Source organism: Raphanus sativus, chromosome 5, assembly GCF_000801105.2.
Source record: "Raphanus sativus cultivar WK10039 chromosome 5, ASM80110v3, whole genome shotgun sequence".
Lineage (NCBI taxonomy): Eukaryota > Viridiplantae > Streptophyta > Magnoliopsida > Brassicales > Brassicaceae > Raphanus > Raphanus sativus.
This window is the reverse complement of record NC_079515.1, coordinates 35,713,005-35,737,013: the sequence shown is the minus strand read 5'-3', so window position 1 is coordinate 35,737,013 and position 24,009 is coordinate 35,713,005. Positions and strand designations below refer to the sequence as shown.

General features: G+C 37.3%; 5 protein-coding genes across 6 annotated transcripts in view; all 5 read left to right on the top strand.

Annotated features, from left to right (window-relative positions):
- Positions 1-429: 429 nt before the first annotated feature.
- On the top strand, positions 430-8,077 carry LOC108805324 (myosin-1). 2 transcript variants are annotated; one of them, XM_056986329.1, is made up of 23 exons: positions 430-696; positions 1,117-1,398; positions 1,483-1,584; positions 1,675-1,818; positions 1,901-2,051; positions 2,132-2,159; positions 2,290-2,455; positions 2,570-2,633; positions 2,729-2,742; positions 2,840-2,924; positions 3,115-3,218; positions 3,321-3,459; positions 3,640-3,758; positions 3,913-4,065; positions 4,280-4,369; positions 4,434-4,511; positions 4,612-4,770; positions 5,809-6,015; positions 6,152-6,357; positions 6,417-6,552; positions 6,630-6,759; positions 6,842-6,988; positions 7,068-8,077. In XM_056986329.1, the coding sequence occupies exons 2-23, from the start codon at positions 1,126-1,128 to the stop codon at positions 7,805-7,807; spliced, it is 3,435 nt and encodes a 1,144-aa protein (XP_056842309.1). In that variant the 5' UTR covers positions 430-696; positions 1,117-1,125; the 3' UTR covers positions 7,808-8,077. The 2 variants fall into 2 exon arrangements, with proteins under 2 accessions (XP_056842309.1, XP_056842310.1); XM_056986330.1 differs by lacking the exon at positions 430-696 and having other exon boundaries at positions 1,259-1,398; positions 1,469-1,584.
- A 1,659-nt stretch (positions 8,078-9,736) lies between these two features.
- Positions 9,737-12,353, top strand: LOC108856894 (uncharacterized). The gene is made up of 6 exons (XM_018630798.2): positions 9,737-9,775; positions 10,300-10,402; positions 10,515-11,267; positions 11,346-11,451; positions 11,543-11,706; positions 11,820-12,353. Exons 3-6 carry the CDS (start codon positions 10,540-10,542, stop codon positions 12,091-12,093), a joined length of 1,272 nt encoding a protein of 423 aa, XP_018486300.1. The 5' UTR covers positions 9,737-9,775; positions 10,300-10,402; positions 10,515-10,539; the 3' UTR covers positions 12,094-12,353.
- Positions 12,354-12,478: 125 nt separating this feature from the next.
- LOC108859405 (phytochrome-associated serine/threonine-protein phosphatase 3-like) lies at positions 12,479-15,521 on the top strand. Its single transcript, XM_018633304.2, has 10 exons — positions 12,479-12,739; positions 13,031-13,177; positions 13,270-13,337; positions 13,726-13,783; positions 14,002-14,112; positions 14,215-14,265; positions 14,348-14,491; positions 14,584-14,679; positions 14,790-14,861; positions 15,162-15,521. The coding sequence occupies exons 1-10, from the start codon at positions 12,656-12,658 to the stop codon at positions 15,243-15,245; spliced, it is 915 nt and encodes a 304-aa protein (XP_018488806.1). The 5' UTR covers positions 12,479-12,655; the 3' UTR covers positions 15,246-15,521.
- Positions 15,522-16,022: 501 nt separating this feature from the next.
- LOC108858877 (mitochondrial import receptor subunit TOM40-1-like) lies at positions 16,023-18,824 on the top strand. The gene is made up of 11 exons (XM_056986100.1): positions 16,023-16,262; positions 16,670-16,751; positions 16,846-16,948; positions 17,037-17,132; positions 17,230-17,280; positions 17,391-17,456; positions 17,792-17,893; positions 17,962-18,030; positions 18,115-18,198; positions 18,301-18,396; positions 18,494-18,824. The coding sequence occupies exons 1-11, from the start codon at positions 16,136-16,138 to the stop codon at positions 18,545-18,547; spliced, it is 930 nt and encodes a 309-aa protein (XP_056842080.1). The 5' UTR covers positions 16,023-16,135; the 3' UTR covers positions 18,548-18,824.
- A 1,055-nt stretch (positions 18,825-19,879) lies between these two features.
- LOC130494996 (helicase-like transcription factor CHR27) overlaps positions 19,880-24,009 on the top strand; it is a 4,335-nt gene continuing 205 nt past the window's right edge. The window contains exons 1-8 of the mRNA XM_056985883.1: positions 19,880-20,171; positions 20,282-20,982; positions 21,451-21,522; positions 21,596-21,673; positions 21,754-22,726; positions 22,818-22,948; positions 23,096-23,317; positions 23,432-23,995. Of these exons, the coding sequence (XP_056841863.1) occupies positions 20,060-20,171; positions 20,282-20,982; positions 21,451-21,522; positions 21,596-21,673; positions 21,754-22,726; positions 22,818-22,948; positions 23,096-23,317; positions 23,432-23,995 (2,853 nt within the window). The 5' untranslated portion in view covers positions 19,880-20,059. The remainder of the gene's footprint in view (positions 20,172-20,281; positions 20,983-21,450; positions 21,523-21,595; positions 21,674-21,753; positions 22,727-22,817; positions 22,949-23,095; positions 23,318-23,431; positions 23,996-24,009) is intronic.

The following is a 24,009-nucleotide window of genomic DNA, read 5'->3' as shown; positions in this document are numbered from 1 at the left end:
TCTCAAAAAAGAAAAAAATTGCAAAACTAAATGGTAAACAATTAAAGGTCGCTGATGTTAATAACTACTCCTTCAAAAATCAAAATAAATACATACCGAAAAGTTTACAAAAGCATAGCGAATGTTTCTCAAAAGAATTTGAGTCTTTGAGAGATGAGTCGTATCTGTGTTATTCAAATTAAGAACATTTAAAGAGGCAAATATCCGCATTAATTCAATCTGTAATTGTTTAAAATTGAAACATCAGTTAACACTTAACAGAAAACACACAAAGAGGACATAATCGTCATTTCAGAACATGTGAGGTGCTGAAAATTCACCTTTTTCAAAATTCAGTTGGTGGCAAAAACCTAAGACATTCAAACTTGTTTGGATAATATTTTTAATAATAAAAAATATAACTGCTAGTCTTCTGAGTTCAAAAAAGATAAGAAAAAAAAATCAGAAATCAAGGCTCTAAAACAAACAGCAGTCTTCTTTTCCTTTTTCTTTTCTTGTGAAGCAGAGAAAAAGCTGAATCTTTTCACTCGCACTTGTGCAAATTTGAAATCTGTCAAGCAGTCTCCTGCGTTGTTACTTGGAGATTTATGAAGTTAACAGAATCAGAAGTTCCTTTTCTGTGGTGGGTTTTCTGAGTTTAAGATCTATCCTAAGAAAAATTCAAACTTTTTTCTGCTGAGCATCTAATTTTGGAAGGTATTGATTATTAAATCGAATAAATTTGAAAGTTCCTGCGTTCTTTTTGTATTTCTCACTCTTATTTATTTCTACTTAAGTGGAGAAAGTTTGCATCTTTCTTCTGATTGGCTTTTGTCAAGTGAGTCTCTTTTGTATCTCAAGACTTGATTCAATTTGCTTTTGTGTAAAGTTTCTTTATATTTTCCTTTTTTTTTTTTTTGATGTGAGTCTCTTTAATAATCTTCTTCTCAAGCTTTTTTTATTTGTCAACAACTCCTTTCTATGCTGATTGAGGAACTTGAAAACAGTCAAGACAAAAGCATTTCAGTTTATGCTCTAAAGTATGTTAATAAAACTAGATACGTCTTGTTCAGTGTTGACTGGGGTTTCTTCTTGCATACTTCTGTCTGAGCTGATTAGCTTCCTTTTTTCTTGCAGGAAAAAAAAATGTTCCAGAAGGTGAATCCATCCATGCAGTCACTTAAATCTTTGCCGGCAGACTATAGATTTGATGGTTCCAGTATTCCAAGAAAAGGTGGTTTCAGAAATGGGATTAGTCCAAGTGATACTGCCGCTGGGGATAGTGAGGATTCACCATATAGCGGACACGTTGAACAACAGTCTTTAGGCGATGATATGGATACTGATGCTTCTGCAATGCCCTTGCCTCAAAGTGATGAACGCAAGTGGAGTGACACTAGTGCATATGCTGGGAAGAAGGTGCATTTCTAGCTAACTTGAGAACAAACTTATTGCTTCTAGGTAGGTACATATAATGAAATTTTGACAGTTTCCCAACTTTAGATACTGCAATCTTGGATTCAACTTCCAAATGGTAACTGGGAGCTTGGGAAGATATTGTCAACTTCAGGAGCAGAGTCTCTTCTTTCTTTGGCTGAGGGAAAAGTAAGGATTTTTTTTTTGTATTTCTAAGGTAGACATGGGTTTGGATTTCAAGTGTTTGATCAGATACTACTTCCACACTTGATTTAATAGGTTATAAAAGTCATGTCAGATACTCTAGTACCTGCAAATCCTGATATTCTTGATGGAGTGGACGATCTAATGCAACTAAGTTACTTAAATGAGCCATCAGTGTTGTATAACCTCAACTATAGGTACAACCAAGACATGATATATGTAAGTCTTTTCCCCTGAATCTGTTAATCATATGTGTTTCCAGATTTTTCTAACATTTGTTTTTTTCCTTTTATGGTGGTAGACAAAAGCAGGGCCAGTTTTGGTTGCTGTGAATCCTTTCAAGGAGGTTCCTTTATACGGAAATCACTATATCGAAGCATACAGGAAGAGATCAAATGATAGTCCTCATGTGTATGCAATTGCAGATACAGCAATTCGTGAAATGATACGTGGTGAGATTGTGGTTCCTTGTTGGTTAATTATCCAACGATAGCGTTGCAATTCTCACACCATTTTATCTTTTCCATCACAGATGAAGTTAACCAATCTATCATTATCAGGTTAGTAAAATGACTTGTAAAGATGCATTAGTTGTGACACACTAGGACTAGTGTATCTGTTGAATGTAGTTCTTCCAGTTTTGTGTGTTTTGTGGTGTATTCTTATCACAAGATTCTCTTTCTCATCCAGCGGCGAGAGTGGAGCAGGGAAAACTGAGACAGCTAAGATAGCTATGCAATACTTGGCTGCTCTTGGAGGTGGAAGCGGGATTGAATATGAGATACTTAAGACTAATCCCATCTTAGAAGCATTTGGAAATGCAAAAACATTGAGAAATGATAACTCTAGTCGTTTTGTAAGCTCTTCATCATTATGCTTTTTGTACATTTTGATTCTCTCATGTTGTATGTCGAAAGTTTTTTAAGTTTTAGTATGTCTCACAATGTTGTTTTGGTATTGAAATTTACAGGGGAAGCTGATAGAGATTTATTTTAGTGAAACTGGAAAGATATCCGGTGCTCAAGTTCAAACATGTAAGTGTACGCTACTTTACATTGTTTGTTCATTTTCCTTTACAAAAAGCTAACTAAGCCTCTTTTCTTTTTTGTCTGTTCTTCAAATTTTGCAGTTTTACTAGAAAAGGTAGCTTCCTTTAGATGTTTTTTCCTACTTCAGTACTTCCATTTTTGAACATGGTTCATTAACATTTACACATTTGTACATTGACACATTTTAACAGTCAAGAGTGGTCCAATGTGCTCAAGGGGAAAGGTCATATCATATATTTTACCAACTCTGTGCTGGGGCTTCACCTGCACTTAAAGGTATTGTCAGGATAAAAGAGTCTTTAAGAACCATCTGACCTAATTATAGATGATAAAGACTATAAATTGTCTTATGTAGGTTTTAGTTTGAGAATTTGATAGACCTGGATTAAATCTGTGTTCTTAATATATCTTTGGTTGCCTCTTCCATAAGTAAAATAAATTTCTGTCAACTATCATTTATACGCAGAGAAGCTAAATCTGAAAAGCGCACATGAGTATAAGTATTTGGGACAGAGTAATTGTTATTCAATCAATGGAATTGACGATGCTGAAAGATTCCATACTGTTAAGGTAATTCTCTCTTCGGTGAGCTACTTTCTAAATTCCTCTTATCTACTCATTTTCGACCATTATTTCTCTATGTATTGAATCTAAAACTCTTTGTTGTTATAGGAAGCTCTGGACATTGTTCATGTTAGTAAAGAAGATCAAGAAAGTGTATTCGCAATGCTTTCTGCAGTATTATGGCTGGGGAATGTTTCCTTCACTGTTATTGACAATGAAAACCACGTTGAGCCCGTAGCAGATGAAAGTAAGTAAGCCTCTTCACTCCCTAACTAGGGATGCCTACTTTACCTGAGTTGAAATATTTTTTCTCTTTTGTGTCCATGAATCCACTAAGCTTCTTTATGCTTGTGAACGTTTTCTTCTTAATTCATGTTTCATCTGGCAGGGAGACTTACCTACGTGCTGTATTGTTTTTTTCTTTCAGGTTTGTCAACTGTTGCTAAATTGATTGGATGCAACATCAATGAGCTTAAGCTAAGTTTATCCAAACGTAACATGAGAGTTGGAAAGGATACCATTGTACAGAAGCTAACACTACCGCAGGTACATTATTACAGCATACATGACATTTGCGTTATTAGTAGACTTTGAGTCCCTCCAAAGATAACGGTTCCATTTTTTATTTGCTCAGTTTTAGTATGCGTGAGAATTCTTGCGTTACTTGACACTTTTTGTTTCGCTGCAATTTTGTTTTTAGGCCATTGATGCAAGGGATGCTTTAGCAAAATCGATTTATTCGTGCCTCTTTGACTGGCTGGTTGAACAGATCAACAAATCTCTTGCAGTAGGAAAGAGGCGAACCGGCAGATCCATCAGCATTCTTGATATCTACGGCTTCGAATCATTTGATGTATGCTTCTGTTCTGTCTCTCTGTGCTTTTCTCCTGAACAAAGTTACAGTTGGTATCTTACATCATTAGACCTACAGTTTGCGATTACATCCATAAACAGTGACTAATATATTAGAATCTTTTTTTTTTGGAAAAATAAATTGTTGACTGTAGTTGAAATAGCGGTGTTATGTCTTTTACTGATCTGCTGAACAACTTCACATTCTTGTGCAGAAAAATAGTTTTGAGCAGTTTTGTATAAATTATGCAAATGAGAGACTGCAGCAACACTTTAACCGTCATCTATTCAAGCTGGAACAAGAGGTATAGTTTCCCCTTTCTGATTGAACTCTACGGGTTCATGTAATGTTTCTTTCTACTGTTTCAGGAATATATCCAGGATGGAATTGACTGGACGAGGGTTGATTTTGAGGACAACCAAGATTGTCTTAGTCTCTTTGAAAAGGTATATATACTAAGAAGAACAATAGAGTTCAACTTTTATTTGTGGAAATGCTTTTAGTCTGAAACATGTTCTTAAGCATTAAGTCACATTGTCTGTGCAGAAACCATTGGGGCTGCTCTCACTTTTGGATGAGGAATCTACATTTCCAAATGGCACAGATTTGACACTCGCAAACAAGCTAAAACAGCATCTACTCTCTAATTCATGTTTCAGAGGAGATCGAGAGAAGCTTTTCACAGTTGTGCATTATGCAGGAGAGGTAATCTAATCTATCTAATCTATCTAATCTATTAAAAGTGAAGTACAAATTAGAATTAACCCTTAGTTTTCCTAAATAATTACAAGTCTATGCCACTAGATTTTTTGTCATTTAATTATATTTCTAAAATAAAATTATGGAATCTTACCAAATATCTAAACTGATAATTTTTAAACGTGATTATAAAAATATCTAAACTGATATTTTTTAAACGTGATTGTAAGAATCTTTTTTAACCAAATATTCTAAGAATAACCTTTCATATTCTCATTGTTCACTAAATCACTTTCCAATATATTAAGCAAAAAGTACATGTTAAATATTCGGTGAACATTAATTTGTTTTCTTAAATTAAATTTGATTTAAATACACTTCATTCACTTTTTCATTAAATCAATGTCAAAAATATATATTTTTATCAGCTTATTTTATTGGACTAACAATTAATGGAAATTATAATATCAACTCTTCATTTAAAAAATCTGAACGAGAAAGTAGCACCAAATTTGAACCGAAACTGGATAAATATCCAAACGGATTTACATTATTTAAATTTATATGTTATATTATTTTTATACGTTATATTATTTTTATTTTTAGATTTAGGAAAATTTAAAGTATATATAAATTTTGAAAATTTAAAAAATAATTTAAACGGGTTATCCAAACCTGTAAAGATCCGAATCAAACCGGGACAAAAATTTATAAACAATCGAATACAGCTAGAATCTTTAAACTCAAAAAAACTCAAATCTGAATAGATTTTAATCAAATTCGTGTGAGTATCCAAATATCAACTTCTAACTTAGTCAATGTAAAACGATCAAATATTATAAATATATCATTTAATATAAAAAAAAAATAGAAAATTAGTGCCCGTGCGGGCGCACGGGTCAAGATCTAGTAGCTCTTGAAACCTCAGTCAGTGATACCAATTTATCTTTGGAGATATAGAAGTTTGATAGGAAACATGAATGTATTGTTGGTCATGACTCATGAATGCTTTTTGACAGTGTTTTTTTTTTTTTGCCGAATCAGGTTACATATGAGACAACTGGATTTCTAGAAAAGAACAGAGATTTGTTGCATTTGGATTCTATTCAACTGTTGTCCTCTTGTTCCTGCCACCTTCCTCAAGCGTTTGCTTCTAGCATGCTGATCCAATCTGAAAAACCTGTTGTCGGCCCTTTACACAAAGCAGGTGGTGCTGATTCCCAGCGGTTGAGTGTAGCTACTAAATTTAAGGTAGTGTGTTTTTTGGCCTTAAACACAACACTGATGTTTGCTTCAGTGTTGGTTACCTGTTTGTGCTAAGATTACTTGTCATCATCATATATGGTATTTGATTGTTAATGATCTAACCTGGTTTGTGTGTTTCCAGGGCCAACTCTTCCAATTGATGCAGCGATTAGGAAACACTACACCACATTTCATCCGTTGCATCAAGCCAAATAACGTACAGTCTCCAGGGTTGTATGAGCAAGGGCTTGTCTTACAGCAGCTAAGATGCTGTGGGGTCCTAGAAGTGGTTCGAATTTCACGGTCTGGATTTCCTACAAGAATGTCTCATCAGAAATTTTCCCGAAGGTAACAGTGTCATCAATCATTTAGTAGTTATGCAAGGGACCTTACACTTATATTTGCAGGTATGGTTTCCTTCTGGTGGATAACGTTGCTGATAAAGATCCTCTAAGTGTTTCAGTTGCAATTCTCCATCAGTTTAACATCTTGCCAGAGATGTATCAAGTTGGCTACACAAAGTTGTTTTTCAGAACCGGACAGGTATAATAATAGCTAATCTGCTGATGTCTTTCCTTTAAGAAGAGGCATATGTAATATAGTCTCCATGTGCATTGCAGATTGGAGTTCTTGAAGATACAAGGAACCGTACTCTCCATGGCATTTTACGTGTCCAAAGCTCTTTTAGAGGATACCAAGCACGCTGTCACCTGAAGGAGCTTAGAATGGGAATCTATACTCTCCAGTCATGTATAACTCTCTCTCTCTCTCTTCTCAGTTCATTACCTTGGTCTTGCATCTCAATCTCATTGTCCCACCTCTTTCTCAACAGTTGTTCGTGGAGAGAAAGTAAGAAAAGAGTTTGCTTATTTACAAAGGAGGCATAGAGCTGCTGCTACTATACAAAGCCAAGTTAAAAGCAAGATTGCTAGGAAACAGTATAAGAGCATAACCGAAGCGTCTCTTGTGATACAATCAGGTAAAGAAAGCTTTTGTTGTAGTGTTTAGATGTTGTAGGTGTTTCTCATGAGACTGAGTTAAGTGTAATCTTCTTGCAGCAATTCGTGGTTGGTTGGTTAGAAGATGCTCAGGGGACATTGGATGGCTAAAATCCGGAGGCACCACTAATGAGTTGGGGGAGGTGCTGGTGAAGGCATCAGTACTCTCCGAGCTTCAACGCAGGGTACTTAAAGCGGAAGCTGCAATGCGTGAGAAAGAAGAGGAGAACGACGTTCTTCAACAGAGGCTTCAACAGTACGAGAACAGGTGGTCAGAATACGAGACAAGGATGAAATCAATGGAAGAGATCTGGCAGAAGCAGATGCGGTCATTGCAATCAAGTCTCTCCATAGCAAAGAAAAGCCTAGCGGTTGAGGACTCGGGTAGAAACTCAGATGCATCATCGGTTAATGGAGGCGATGCTACGGATTGGGATTCAGGGAGTAATCAGTTCAAGAGCAAGGGAGGAGGAGGGGGGAGACAACAACAGCAACCTATGAGTGCGGGGCTTAGTGTGATAGGACGGTTAGCAGAGGAGTTCGAAGAGAGAGCTCAAGTGTTTGGTGATGATGCAAAGTTCTTGGTGGAAGTGAAGTCTGGACAGGTGGAAGCAAAGTTGAACCCGGATAGAGAGCTGAGGAGGTTGAAAGAGATGTTTGAGACGTGGAAAAAGGATTATGGAGGGAGGTTGAGGGAAACGAAGATGATACTGAGTAAGCTTGGGAGTGAAGAGAGTAGTGGTTCGATGGAGAAGGTGAAGAGGAAGTGGTGGGGAAGGAGAAATAGCACCAGGTATTGATTGGATACTATTGATGGAAGGTGAAAGACTATTGTTATAGGCAAACTTTAAAGTAGTTAATGATGTTTGCTGAGTAAACTTTGGTCGTTTGCTGGTAAGGATTTGGCGGGTTTTTTTTTCTGGTAAAGAAAGTAGTTAATGATGTTGATTGAGACAAACACATATTTGCCCTTCAGTGTGAAGGATAACTTAATGTTTGTAAATGTCTTGTTTTGTAGCCTTAATATAAACTAGATCTAGACCCGCGCTTTGAAAGCGCGGAATATTTTACGATGAAAAATTTCACTAATAAGTTAACAAATATTTGTTAACTTTTAAAGAGTGTGTATTTAAAATATTTTTGTATTTAAATCAGTGTTTTTAAATTCAACCCGATTGTGATTATACCGGTTAATCGGAGATCTAACAATTCAATTTAATTTTTTAAAATATTCATATTAAAAAGTCACTAAAACCCGAGACTAACCGATTGAACTGATGGATGACCGATATGTAATCTAATTTGATTGAAATTGTAATAGTTTCATAATTTGTAATCTTATAATCCAAATTTTAAAGTTTATTATTTTGTAATTTCTGAACTTATGATGTTTCTACAAAATTTTAAAGAGAAAATGATGGATATAAAATAACTAAGATTAATTATTGTATTGTTTGGAAACATTGATAGTAGTATATAAAATATATTGTTTGGAAATATTGATAGTAGTATAAAGAAATAATTATATTGTTTGGAAACATGAATAGTAGTATAAAGAAAGGAACATTATTGATTTAATGTAGGTTTAACTATAAAGTATAAAGGTTTATTTAATTTAAAAACTTACAAAATAAATGTTAGGTCCAACATAATGTTTCTGTTTTAATAAGATAGATACACAAAGCTAAGTTTTAGCTCTCTCTCTCTCTTTTTTTTTTTTGCTTTTAAGCAACTGGTAAAAGAACTGCTTACGGAAAGATGAACATAATTATTTTTTTGAACATAATTAATTTAAAAGATCGAATTAATGCTGAAGTATGGAAAATATTTATTTATTTCACCAATTTTGCAGATTAATGTTTCTCCTAGATGGAAAACAATAATAAATCAAAATTAGATAGAATGATTTGGTATTTTGGAGATTAGTTGTTTTGTGTTACTTCAGCAAAGCTAATGTTTATTTGGTTTGGTATTTTGGTTGAATGATTGATTCGTGATTTGATAAGCAAAAAAACAAAAATGTTTATTATAGAAACAAGAGAATGCTAAGATGAGTATATAAATGGGTCCATAAATAAAGTAACTTGGCAGAGGATTAAGAGGAATCCAAACATTTTGGTCCGATTAAGGAATAAAATCGATTCACACAACACTTCCAAAAGACAAGGAAGAAATTGAAATGGTGGTGGTGGGGACAACTTGGCGTAATGGAAAACCAAGATTCCCTCATTTTCTTCTTCTTATTAGATTATCCAAATAGAATATTCTTTTACGTAAAAATTGACAAAATATGGTTTTCTTTTGAAAAAATATAAATATACAACCCCAAAATATGGCCTTATTTACACACCGCCAAGACATGTGTTTCTAAGACATATGATGATAACTCGTTTATAAAAATATACGGTATTGAGACTTCAATGTCTTTTATGTTCCACATCCAAGCGGCGGTATGATTGGTTCACACGACATTTTGGGAACATCCTAGATAAAAAAGTCTAATTAATTAATAAACCAACAAGTTTTTATACAAACCTGTAATGAAGTTCTTTTTTCCTGATTCATATTGCATATAAAGTTTTTTTTTTAAAATTGTTTGGGTCAGACATAAATATTCTGTTTAAAGGTCGCGGACCTCGCGGTATATAAAGGGGATCATACCATCTTCCTCTCCCAAACAAGTCTCTCTCTCTCTCTCTCTCTCTCTCTCTCTCTCTCTCTCTCTCTCTCTCTCTCTTTCCCTCTTCTCTCGGTGTTCTATATCTGCGGTGAGTTTTCTTCTCCCTTTCCTTTCTTCGGTAATTCGCAACATTACTCATCATCATCATCATCATCTCTTACCTCCTTCAATTTGTACATTGATTAATCGTATCAATCAAATTCGAATTTTGTTTATTACACCCAATCTATCACGGTTTTCAAATTCCGTGAAAAATGAGTTTTTTTTTTTGGTTTCCGTCGATTTATATACTCGATGCCTGCATAATTGGGCTGCTCGATGCGATTGATTGATTGGGTATTTCTCGTGGTGGGTTAATTTTAGGATTTCCTTTTCAAAAATGTTTCATTTGTTTCCCTCGTAAATCGAAACAATTCAATCTAAAAAATCGTTTTTTTTTCTTTTTATTCTAGAGGTGGGGATCCTCATATTTTAGGGCAAAGAAAGATACTTTTTTTTCGTCTTTTCCTTTGTGTCTACATCATAGGAAAGCTTATGTTTTAATATTTAGCTTCAACCTGTGTAATTAATTAAGACCTTATGTGATTAACGTGAAAAACGGTTTTCTTGCAGAAGAGCAGTTGGTGAAAGAGAGATTTGACTCTTGACAAGTCTTTTACTACTTTGAGGTCGGGCTGTCAAAACTTTGACAGCCCGAGTTACAAGAACCTTCCAGGTAATATTGGACTATTACACGCGTTTTCAACATGTCTGTTTGTTTGTGTTTCTACACATCTACTATCTCAATTCTTATATAACAGTACTCGTTTTCCATTTGGTATTGCTAGATTTGGATTTTAGATTGTGGCCGTCATGGGTTCTCTTTCTGGCATTATTCAACGCCCACTTGTCGCTGCTGCTGCTGTTATCGCCGCTTCTGTCTCCGCGGATGTCTCTGAGAAGTTCTCTTCTCTCAGATCACTAGTACCAGGTTCTGAATCACAGAAGATCGCTGCTTCAGTTCAAAGGTCCTTGTGGGTTTCTCAAATCTCGGACTCCAAGCTCAAAGATCTGTCTTTTGTCTCGAGGATCCCTCTTCCTGTACCAAATGTTGATTTCCTCCTACCTCCTAATCCGAGCTGTAAGCTCTCTCCTTCCGTTACTTCTTTGTCCGCTCTACGTACCGCTTATCAGTCTGCAGAGTTGGCTAAGGCTTGTGCAAAACCAGCGGCATTCACAATCGGAGCCTCGCTTGTGGTTCCTGACGTTTCCTACAAATGGCATTTGCCTGAGACTAGTGCAGTTGATCTGTCTGGTTCCTCGAGTTGTGCCTCGGAGAAGAATAGGACCGTTGTGGTTTTGCTTGGATGGCTTGGGTCGAAGCAGAAGCATCTGAAGAAGTATGCAGATTGGTATACTTCGAGAGGTTACCATGTCATCACGTTTACTCTCCCCATGAACGAGATTATGAGCTATCAAGTTGGAGGAAAAGCTGAGAAGAACGTCGAGTCGCTCGTTAACCACTTGGCTGATTGGTTGGATGAAGAGCAGCAACAGAAAAATCTCGTCTTTCACACCTTCAGCAACACAGGATGGTTAACGTGAGTTCTATATCTCTGTGGTCTTTTCATGTGGCGGTTTCATCACATCTCACTCGGTGGAATTTTCCATGTTTACAGCTATGGAGCAATTTTGGAGAAGTTTCAGAAGCAAGATTCTTCTTTGATGGGAAGTGTTAAAGGTTGCATAGTGGACTCAGCTCCTGTCGCCGCTGCTGATCCTACGGTAAGTGATGGTTCTTGCATTTGTAGCGCTATGTTATAATGGTCATTTGTTAAACGCTGATCCTATTGAACTTATTGGCTTGTGAAAACAGGTATGGGCATCAGGTTTCTCAGCTGCGTTTTTAAAGAAAAACAGTGTAGCCACTAAAGGATCAGCAAGCTCATCAGAGCCTAAACCCGCTGCAACAGAAACAGCTTTGCTTTTGGTTCTTGAGAAGTTCTTCGGAGTGATTCTTAACCTTCCCAAAGTAAAAAGGTACACAAAAGCTCACACACACACACACACACACACACACACACACACACACACACACACACACACACCTTTCATCACATTTGACAAACTGAACTCTGTTTTTATTGTTACAGGAGACTGGCAGATGTTGTAGACACTTTATCTTCATCACAACCAAGATGTCCGCAGCTATACATATACAGCTCTGCAGATAGAGTAATACCGGCGGGGCAAGTAGAATCATTCATAGTAGAGCAGAGGAAAGCAGGACAGGAGGTGCGTGCCTGCAACTTCATATCTTCACCTCATGTAGACCATTTCAGGAGTAACCCGGAACTCTATACATCCGAGCTCAACCAGTTCATGGACAACTTTGTCCTTTCTTCCTGCAACAACCATTCTTCATAGCGGCTTCCACAAGTGTTGTTGCTGCTGCTTAACTTATATTGGATCATTTTTAACTCCATACAGAGAAAAAAAGACTGCTCGGATGATTCTTTTGGTTTTGGAATATGGTGTATAGATTGAATTATTACAGTTAACAGATTGTTTCTTCCCTTGTAAAAATGGTTGAGGTTTGTACATTTAGGAGAATGAAGAGATTCAAGAAAAAGTGAATGTTAGGGTGCTGAGACGCCAGTTATTAAAGTATTTTGCTCTTTTCGTAATTTTGAGAATTACAAGGGAGCGCAATCGTATTTTGTTTTAATCATGACACACGCTTGTTAACCAGCAATCGCGTTTGAGACGCGAAATTATAATTGGCGTTTAAAGCGGCGGAGATCGATCTGAGATTTGCGCAGACGTGGAATTCGAACTTCTCATTCTCTCTTTCATCTTCTCCTCTTACGTAACCCTAGCGAAGTCGGAGATTCACCGGTAGATCAATCTTCAATCGCCATTGAAATCGACGGAGGAGAGAGAGCTGGGTGATTACCAGTAAGAGGAGGAACACATAGACAGGGAGATAATGGATTTGGATAAATGGATATCGAAGGTTAAAGAAGAAGGTCAGCATCTCTCAGAGGACGAGCTTCAGCTTCTCTGCGAATACGTACGTACGCCCCATCTTCTTCTCCCTTACTTGCTTTCTAGAGCTTCTTCTGATGTTCTCTAATCTGTACCTTGGACTTGGAATATGATCTCTTTCCTCTGTTAGGTTCATGGATTTAGGGTTTCTTTATTAACCATGTATGTATCAATAGGTAGTTCAATCGATTTTTGTAGTTCGGATACAGGCAGCTTTACGTTTTCGTTTCTCAGAGATTGATTGGTTTATTATATAGTTGCTAAAATGAACACCATGGCTGGCTATAACCAGAAGATGTTTCTGATATGGTTGCAGGTGAAAGAGATTCTGATTGAGGAGTCCAATGTACAGCCTGTCAACAGCCCTGTCACCGTCTGCGGTGACATCCATGGCCAGTTTCATGATCTCATGAAGCTTTTTCAGACCGGTGGTCATGTTCCCGACACCAACTACATATTTATGGTACCATAGTTTTCCCTTTTTCTTTTTTTTTCTTTCTTTTTTCCTGTTAGGGCACAGAATCGATATGAACACATTATTGGGGAAATTTGCAGGGGGACTTCGTTGATAGAGGTTACAACAGCCTTGAAGTCTTCACTATTCTTTTGCTTCTTAAAGCCAGGTAAAGACTTGTTTCTTTAATGTCTCAGGGACCCCCTGTTATCTTGCCTTTGAAAAATGCGCTTGTTTTTACTTTTACTTGTGCTCTTGTCTATTAAGAAACTGTTTTTTTTTTAACAATTATTCATCTTTCTTTGGAAGAGATTGACTCAATAACGCTGCACTCAAAATTGGTTGAAATGAGGAACTAGTTGCTTCTCAGACATCTCTTGTTTCAGACATCTCTTGTTTACTTTAGGTTTTGGAAAGATATCTAGTGAATTTTGTGTTTTTCAACGCATGAGTTTACTTGAGAATGCTGTTTAAAGTGTAGTTTCCTTGCTGTTCTGGAAATACATCTTCTCATTTGGGGGCACTAAATTGTATTTTTTTTAAATTGTAATATGTAGACATCCAGCCAATATTACACTTCTGCGTGGAAATCATGAAAGTAGACAGCTAACGCAGGTATCCATTATTCTACTCCATTTACATCTGTTACTGTTTTCTTTACCCACTTTCTAGGAGGTAAGTAATTTTTGATTATCTTCTCTTTTTCATAGCAGGTTTTTGAAAAGTTGTGATTCTGGTTTTACTTTCATTTTACACTTTTAGCATGACGCTAAGGTACATTCAGTATGTCATTTATAGTATTAAGATTCTCATCCCAATTTTATACTTTTCAGGTGTATGGTTTTTATGACGAATGCCAAAGGAAGTATGGTAACGCTAATGCATGGCGATATTGCACAGATGTTTTTGACTATCTTACCATATCTGCTATTATAGATAGCACTGTAAGTAATTTTTCTTCACCAACTTGGCATTGTCCTTATTTTGCGTAGATGTTCTTTTTTTTTTTTGTTTCCTGGGCTCAACTATGATTTTTCTTTGTGTAGGTTCTATGTGTTCATGGTGGTCTTTCCCCGGATGTGCGGACAATTGATCAGGTTAAATTCTACTTTTATTGCTTTGGCTTGGTTTCTCAGCATGTTACTCGTCCACTCACTTGGATCTTATTGTGGGCTCTAGATAAGACTAGTCGATCGAAATTGTGAAATTCCCCATGAAGGGCCGTTTTGCGATCTTATGTGGAGCGATCCTGAAGATATTGAAACATGGGCTGTTAGTCCTCGTGGAGCTGGTTGGCTTTTCGGATCGAGGGTTACCACTGAGGTATGGTTGTCCTTCTTCAATAGTTGAATCAACACCGTAACTAATAAACCTATTTTCACGTGTCTGATATTTGGTTTTGTCCTCTTGTGCAGTTCAACCACATCAACAAGCTTGATCTAGTATGCCGTGCACACCAGCTGGTACAAGAAGGTCTCAAGTACATGTTCCAAGATAAAGGCCTTGTAACTGTGAGTGTCCTGATTCTTATGACTTGGCCTTTCTTAAGCTGAGTAATTGGAAATATTACTCTGCCTAATGATGTGTGTGCGTGTGCGTTTCATTCTTCTTTGGTGTGAAGGTATGGTCTGCACCTAATTACTGCTACCGATGTGGCAATGTCGCTTCTATATTGATTTTCGATGAAAACATGGTGAGCCATATCTTTATGTCTTTCCTATTGAATAATCTAGTCTTCTCTAGTCATGCATGGTATGGTATCTATGCGACCTTTCTCTCTCAACAAGAGGAGATTCTATGCTACCAGAACAAGTACACATTTCTTGATTTCTTATCTGCTTGTTAGAGTAAAGGTTTAAGGAGAACTATAGAAAGAAAGTTAGACAAGTAAGCCGTGTGTGTGTGTGTTTGCCATGAATTAACAGCATTATATCGTGGTTCATGATTGTCCATGGTTTAGTGATGAAATCCATGTGAATGCTTGTATTACCAGGAAAGGGATGTGAAGTACTTCAACGAGACAGAAGAGAACAATCAAATGAGAGGGCCAAGGACTGGAGTTCCGTATTTCCTGTGATGGAAGTATTTATATTTGCCCCCTACTTCTCCCATCGCTGTGATGATGATGGTGGTGAAGCCATTGCTAGCTACCGTTGACAATATGTTGAGTCTCAAAAAGATAATTTGTAGATATAATATTACCTACCGATGGGGGATTCATTTACTTCCATTAATTTTGTCCACTTGGTAACACTTTCCATGTGAAATTCTAGAGTAAACACTTTGGTAATAGTCTGAAGTAGAGTTTTTTTTGTGCTGCTTCTTTTTGTTTATCTTTGTTTTTTTTTTAAAAGGCTTTTTTTTTTGTTTATCTTTGTTGAGACCCCAATCTTTTCTTATGTATTGTTCACTAACACTGTTTCTTTGCTGTTCTGTTGTTGTGAAGAATGAAGATTATGACACACCAAAAAAAAATGAAGATTATGACACTAACTTTAAAAACAAACTCATTGGACGTTACATATCAATATTCTTGTCCCAGAGCTGTTTTTATCGTTCTTCTTGCTGTGTGGTTAGTAATAGTGGTTACTTAATCTCTTTTTGGTCCTTTAAGATGGTTGATCTAAAATTTGAATGGTAGGGTAACGGATAGGGATAAACGAGCAAAATAAATTCATTAAGCAGAGTCTACTCACGTGGTGAAAATACAAAGCAAAAGGGAAATTATGTAGCACTTCTTCGTCTTAAGACGGTCCTGGACCGGTTTGTTACCCGAATTAGATGTGAGACCGGATAATGAACGGTTTGAGACTAAACCGGGCCGGCACAATTACAAAAGTCACCAAAAACCCAAAAAAGAGGATTGGCTCCCAAACAAATAGAAACTAAACCCTTTGCACTTCCTCATCTTCTTCTTGTTCCCCTACTGTCGCCGCCGTTAAAGGACTTTTTTTTTCAGAGGCGGCGATGGCGGATCTTCTTCCACCTCTTGGGACGGCACAAATCGATGGGAAGACTAAAGTAGATGAGAAAGTTGATTACTCGAATCTCCCTTGCCCTGTTCCTTATGAGGAACTCCACCGTGAAGCTATCAGTTTAGTCTTTCTTATTTATTACCGATCTTGACTTTTTTTCTTGAGCTTATACCTTTATTCAGTTGACGGATAGCTCAGACTGATCTGTGTGGCTTTAGTGCATTGTATTGTCGTCTTTACAGATTTAGGTTCTGTTCTGTCTTGTTTGTATTGGCATGGTTGACTTGGTTCTGTTTCGTTTCTAATTGTTTTTTTTTGTCATATTATGATTGAAAGTTTTTCAATTGGTCCGGATTTGATTCTGTTCGTTGTCTCAAAGGTCTGTCTTAGTAATTCTTTTCAATGCTTGTATTAGAGATTCCGTTCACGGTCTGCCTCCAGTGTTTGTCTTAGCGTCTCTCCTAATGGTTTCTTACTGTTTTTTAATCAGTTTCTAACTGGTTTGATTTGATTATATTACTTGCAGTGTCTTTAAAGGCAGACAATTTTGAGGGTTTGCGCTTCGACTTTTCCAAGGGACTGAATCAAAAGTTTTCTCTTAGCCACAGGTTAGTAAGATTATGTCTTAACAGTTATCATTGGTAAAAGCTTTACATATATTTGAGTTTCTCATTAAGTCTCTATATTGATCTTTTGAAACAGTGTAATGATGGGACCAACAGAAGTTCCTTCTCAGTCACCTGACACGACGATCAAAATTCCAACAGCCCATTATGAGTTTGGTGCCAATTATTTTGATCCAAAGGTACCAATTTTTTTGGTAATTTATTTGTTACATATTCTTTTATGGCTATCAAGAAGAAGATATGAAAAATGATGAGTATAATATGCAGTTGATGCTTATTGGAAGGCTTATGACTGATGGTAGGCTAAACGCAAGAGTTAAAGCTGATTTAACTGATAGGTTGGTCTTAAAGGCGAATGGTCAGGTAAATGCTGCAACTGGATAATAATGTGTTTGATCATCTATGGTGTATCTGAATATTACATTCCTTCATCTTTTTATTTTTTAACTTTCTTTTCCAGCTGTCAAATGAGCCTCATATGTCGCATGCAATGTTCAACTTTGATTACATGGTGAGCAACTTCTTTGTATTTCAACTTTTTTTTATATTCGTTTGATGCACCTTTGCCAGCATTTGTGGTTCATTCATCTGAAGTTTTTTTTGTGTGTCATGTTTGTGTAGGGATCAGACTACAGGGCCCAACTTCAACTTGGGAACAGTGCTTTAATTGGAGCAACCTATATTCAGGTAAAGTGGATAATACTATTGTCCCTTGTTACACCTGCGTTTCTGTTAATCTTTCTGCGTGAAGTCAGATAGTTAGGAAAAAGGGCTAGCCATATTTGAGCTTATGCTCTCCTGCAGTAATGTTTATTCATGTAACTGTAACGAAGTGATGTGACATTAAACGATAGGTGGTACTAATAACGTTGTCTGGGCATGCTTAGCTTTTGTGTCATTAAGAACGTTTGTCTTTTATCTGTCATTTGTCTTTTGATCTGTAATAGTTAAACCAGTTGGTATGGTGCATTGCGATAGATATTGAACTCATTGTATTTTTCTTTTTATGAAATATTGGACAGAGTGTGACACCCCGTCTATCTCTGGGTGGGGAAGTGTTTTGGGCTGGCGTGCCTCGGAAGTCTGGTATAGGTTACGCTGCAAGATACGACACTGATAAAATGGTAATTCTTCTTCTCGTTCATTACTTGTTCCAAGCTAATTGGTGAAAAGCACTAACTATTACCAACAGGTGGCTACTGCGCAAGTTGCTAGCACCGGAACTATAGCTATGAACTATGTTCAGAAGATTTCCGAGAAGGTAATACACCTTTATCATTGATCTCCCTCCCTCCCATTTTTAAATTTGACCTCTGTTTTTTTTTTTATTATTTCTAATGATCAGGTCTCACTCGCCACTGATTTCGCGTACAACTACTTATCAAGAGATGTTGTGGCTAGTGTTGGGTATGACTACATTCTCAGACAGGTAACATAGCCTTTTTTTTTGTATGGATTTGTAATGGAATTGAAAAAAAAAGCACTTTCTTAAATCCTTATTGATTCTTTATAACATGTGTCTCTGTTTCAGTCTCGTGTGCGGGGAAAGATTGATTCAAACGGTGTTGCATCCGCTCTCTTGGAAGAAAGATTGAGTATGGGACTCAATTTTCTCCTATCTGCAGAGGTACGCAGTCTTACTTGTTCTTGTGCTGAGACTTTAACTGAATATTCTCATTCTTTTTAAAAGCTGTTGATTGAGTTTTTATTTGTTTCTTTCACAGCTTGACCATAAGAAGAAGGACTACAAGTTTGGATTCGGTTTAACAGTCGGCTGATAAAAAGGATGATGCTCCACGCAATAAGCCTGGCTCTACACACGCAGCGCAGGGGTTTCATCTTGTGCCGGGATTCAGTTAAATTTGTTGTATTTTAGGCTTTTTGGTCGGGGAACGTTGAGAAGTTAAAACAAAAACAAAGGGACTTTTGTGTTGTTTTTTATGCGGTTTAGGTTTTGTCGTTACTATTTTTTTTTAAAGATCTGGTAAACTTGCCAAGAGGTGTATCATTTACTTTCCATACAAGAAAAAACATTTTTCCTTGTTTACTAAATAATTCCTTCCTTTCATAATACTTATGTTTTTGCTTAGTACACAAAAATTAAAAAAATTGCATTTGTCTAGAAAAATATTTAAAAATATAATTTTAAAATCAGTTAACTAATTATAAAACTGTAAAATGTAATTTGTTAAACAATTTTTAATAAAGATAAAACTAACATTAAAATCTCAAAATTTCATATAAATTAAAACGAAACAGTCATTTTACAACATTATCTATATTGAAAAGGAAGGATTGATAATGTCGTGTGATGTGCATTAGCTAACATTAACAAGTAAATAAATCAAAATTTGGAGGTGAATATTCAAACAAAGTTTTTAAAATTTGATTTATGTTGTAGAAAAAGGTGTTTTATGATTATCTAGAAAAAACTTGAGTTCAAATATTGGGAAATTTGCCCTACAACTAAAAAAAACACAAATACACTATCTAACCAAAAACATCTTCTCTTTTTTTATTTCTCTTTTTATTTCTCTCTAACTTCTCACTAAAAATCTAATTACCTTTTTTTTTTGTTGTTTGGCAAATAAACCCTTAAATATTATTCGAGTAAGAAAAACAATACAAGAACTAGCAGTTCTTAGGCCATCTGCATTGAAGAATCATAGGATGGAGTCACACCATTCTCCACAAAAAATTAAAATAAGAAAATTTGATGAAACTGCGCCGCGCGAAGTTCTTCCCACTGAACCTGCTTCATGACTATTTTGCGGGCCTCACGACACGTGGTAATCCGCGATTGGTTGGATTATTAACTTTTTTTTTTAAACAAACAGAAAAAATAATAGTAATAAAATATACTTTGTGAACCTCTTTTCATAGAGTTCACGCCTTTGTAAGTTTTCTAGATCTTCTCATCAATCTATTTTTATTTGTATTAATTTGAACTTTTTTTAATCTGTGGGCCGAGCAGTAGCCGTTGTGCGTGTTGTTTTCACGTATAAATTAATACAATGGGCCGAAAACATCACAGTGGGCCGAGCAAATGTAAATATTCTTACCTGTTGTTACCATGTCTCTGTCGGAAATGTAATTACCAAATCAGCACACCTGTCGTCGTTGACAGATTCCGAGAAAGACAATAAAAATAAAAAACCCTATGAACAGTCTCCCCCTCTCTCTTTGCCTTCCTTCTTCTCCGATTCTCCTTCTTTGCAGATTAACATCAATGTCTTGCATTGAAGGCTGATTCGATTTCCTAGACCGCTCGAGTGGTGAAGTATCTCGTGATGGATTCTGCTATTGAGATTAGTTCCGGTAGTAGTAGCAGTAGTGGTAGTGGTAGTGATGACGAGGTGTCTGAGCCCACTAGAACCAGGAGCAATACCTCGTGGCTCTATGGTACTATTACTATACTCTCTGCTCTCGTCTGTCTCGGTTAGGTTAAATTTGGTAGCTTTAATGGATTGGAGAGTAATCTAACTTTTTTTCTTTGTGTCTTTGACTTGTAGGTAGTCGTAGCTTCCCTCAAAGAGGTTCCTCTGAGGTTCATACTCAAGCTTCTGGCAGTGGTGCCCCATCTCAGCCTAGAGCCTCGAGAGCTTCTAATGTTTCTGGTGTGGATAATGAGAAGCTGCCTTCTCAACAAGCCTTGAAAAGAACCCTTCCATCTTCTTTTAATCCGCCTCCTGCTCCTTCAAGAAGTGCTCACAGTGTAAGTCATGGCAGCAAGGCGGATGATGCTAGCCCAGCTGTAGGTAACAAGAATCCTACTCAAGCTTCTCGCGGTGGTCCACCGAGTTATCTGCCAAGAGACTCTACAACATTTACACGGAATGATGAGAATGTTGCTAGCTCTAGTGTTTCCGGTGTGAATGATAAGAAGCTGCCTGCTCAACAAGCCTTGAAAAGAACCCTTCCGCCCTCTTTTAATCCATCAATAAACGGGGCGGATTATAGTAGTCCAGCTGCGTCAGCTTTAGGCAACAAGAATACTTTTGGCGAGGGTTACTACCGTGGAGCTCATGCTGAGATTGGAATTCAGCGTGGCGTGAATGGGGTTAGGATCCTGCCTCCATCTATGACGCATGGAGCATCTGCTTCTCCTTTGCATTATGGTGGTCAAAGTGATCCAATTCACAGGGTCGTTGGGATTGTTGAGGACAGGAATTCTGAGAACGATGAGAGGCTCATCTATCAAGCTGCATTACGGGTATTCATCCTAAACTCAGTCTTCTCTTATGGATTGACTTCACCACTTAGCCTTAGCTGCTCTTTAGTGTCCCTTTCCCTTGTACCTGCTTTAGGCTCTTTTGAATCTCTTGATTTTGATTGCAGCAGTGAGTGAATATGGAGCAATAAATGACCCCAAATTTGGCTCTTTTCTTTAGATTAATGGCGCATTATACATTTTTATCTGGTTTCTCATTGATACTTGTGTCATACTATGCTGAATCTACTCAATTTCAGACTGAAGTGTCCAGGTTTATAGTCGTTATCTGCATTTCTTTTCATGTTTGAGAAAGAATGATCTTTTATAGTTCATTGACTGTGTATAGCAGCATTCATTTTCGTGGTGCATTATATATATGTTGGCAGCTTGGTGTTGTTCCATAATCAACCTGATATTAAATTGCATTTTAAGTGCATTTTCTTATAATATAGTATGTTGATCCTGCAGGATTTGAATCAATCCAACAACGAGATGGATCTAAGTCCTGGTACCCTTTCAGTTTCTCTTATGAGGCATCAGGTATTATCATGTTTTAATGTACCATTTAGTGGCCTTTGAATTTGGCGTGTGTACCAAATACTATTGCTTTCAGAAAATCGCACTGGCATGGATGTTTCAGAAGGAAACAAGTAGTTTGCACTGTTCAGGAGGAATATTAGCAGATGATCAGGTCACATATAATTTAATATTTTTGCACATTTATATCTGTGGTTCGGTTTCCCTGAAGCTATGTAAGGTCTATTTTTGCAGGGACTTGGTAAGACAGTCTCGACGATTGCTCTTATCTTGAAGCAAAAGTTTGAGTCACAAATAAAGTCTGAAATTTCAAGCAAGCAAGAGGCTGAAATATTGGACCTGGATGCTGATGATGAGTCAGAAGCTCCAAAGCATGAAAGTGAAAGTGATGTGAAACCAGAGGTCAAGGTTTCAAGCAACAGTGAGACCACGGTTCAGAGTGCTGGTGATAATGATGGGAATGGCAGTTCAGTGAAGGGGAAAGCCAAAGTTGAAGGAGCGAGTACTCTGAAACGGGAATTTAACAGAAAGAGGCCAGCTGCTGGTACATTAATTGTTTGTCCAGCGAGTATTGTGAGGCAGTGGGCAACAGAGCTTGATGAGAAGGTTTCTTATGAATCCAAACTTTCTGTTTTGATCTACCATGGTGGTTGTAGGACCAAAGATCCTGTTGAATTGGCGAGATATGATGTGGTTGTCACAACTTACGCCATTGTGACCAATGAAGTTCCCAAAGAGTCATTGGTGGAGGATGATGAAGATGATGAAAAGGATAACAAAGGTCTCGCCCCTGGCTTCTCTAACTACAAGAAACGTAAAGATGCAGCGGGTACAAGTAAGAAGAGTAAGAAAAGAGGTAGAAAAGGCATGGATGATTCTTCTTTTGACTCTGATTGTGGTGCTCTGTCAAAAGTTGGGTGGCTCAGAGTAGTTCTAGATGAAGCTCAGACAATCAAGAATCATAGAACTCAAGTGGCAAGAGCATGCTGCACTCTTCGAGCCAAAAGGAGGTGGTGTTTGTCTGGAACGCCAATACAAAACACCATTGATGATCTGTATAGTTACTTCAGGTTCCTTAGGTATAATCCATATGCCGTGTACAAGTCATTCTACCATACAATCAAGGTTCCAATTTCCAGAAATTCTCTTAATGGTTACAAGAAGCTTCAAGCTGTTCTAAGGGCTATAATGCTGCGCCGTACCAAAGGTACTCTCACCATCTCTCTATTCTTGTTTGCTTTTCGTAGCTGTGACGGATTTGATGATTTCTGCTGAGTATCTTCTGTTCTGATATACAGAAACATTGCTTGATGGGCAACCAATAATCAATCTACCTCCAAAGAAAATTAATCTGAAAAGGGTGGACTTTTCGGTGGAGGAGCGGTCTTTCTACAAGAAGCTTGAAGCAGAGTCACAATCACAGTTCAAGGTTCTCCTTTTTTTCCCTCCACAATTTATCAGTTCATACTTCGGAATTTTCTTTGGAAATCATTTTCTGAGTGTTTCTTCTGTCAGTGAATCAAACATTAACTCGTGTACTTGTGCCTGATAAGATGATATTTCACATTTTCTGCAGGCATATCAAGCTGCAGGGACTTTGAGCCAAAACTACGCCAATATTCTTTTGATGCTTTTGCGTCTACGCCAAGCTTGTGACCACCCACAACTCGTGAAGGGATATAACTCAGATCCTGTTGGAAAAGAATCAAGAGAAGCAGTTAAAAGACTCCCTAGGGAGGCTCGAATCAATTTGCTCAAACGCTTAGAGTCATTATCTGCCATCTGCAATATCTGTAATGTAAGTGCAGATTCACTTAGGCCTAGGAATAGCGTGTCCTCAGTTTCAGTATTCTCTAGTCCTTAGGCTAGGTCTGATCTCTTATTAAATATTCTGTTACCTGTTTATCTGCAGGATCCACCAGAAAACCCTGTTATTTCGCTCTGTGGCCATGTATTTTGCTATCAGTGTGTTTCAGAACACATCAATGGAGATGAGAACGTTTGCCCTGTTCGGAGATGCAGAGAAGACTTTGGGCGTGATGTTGTGTTCTCTAAATCTGCCCTTAGAAATTCTACCACTAATGATTCAGGCTCTAGTTCTTCACAGAACAAATCATTTTCTCAAAAAAGCGAGTTTAGTTCATCAAAAATCCAAGCTGTCCTGGATATTCTGCAGTCGCTCTCCAAACAAGGCAGACGAAACTCAGCACAGCATGGTCGAAACCCTTCTTCCTCACAGCCACATGAAGATGACGACGATGTAACCATTGTAGAGCCAACGACTCTTCACTCGTCTTCACCTAGCCAGGGACCAATAAAGACGATAGTGTTCTCTCAGTGGACCGGTATGCTTGACTTGGTTGAGGCGAGTTTTGTTGAAAATGGTATAGAATTCAGAAGATTAGATGGTACAATGAGTCTTGCAGCAAGAGACAGGGCTGTAAAAGAATTCAGCAAAGTTCCACGTGTAAGTGATGTGCATACATCTAC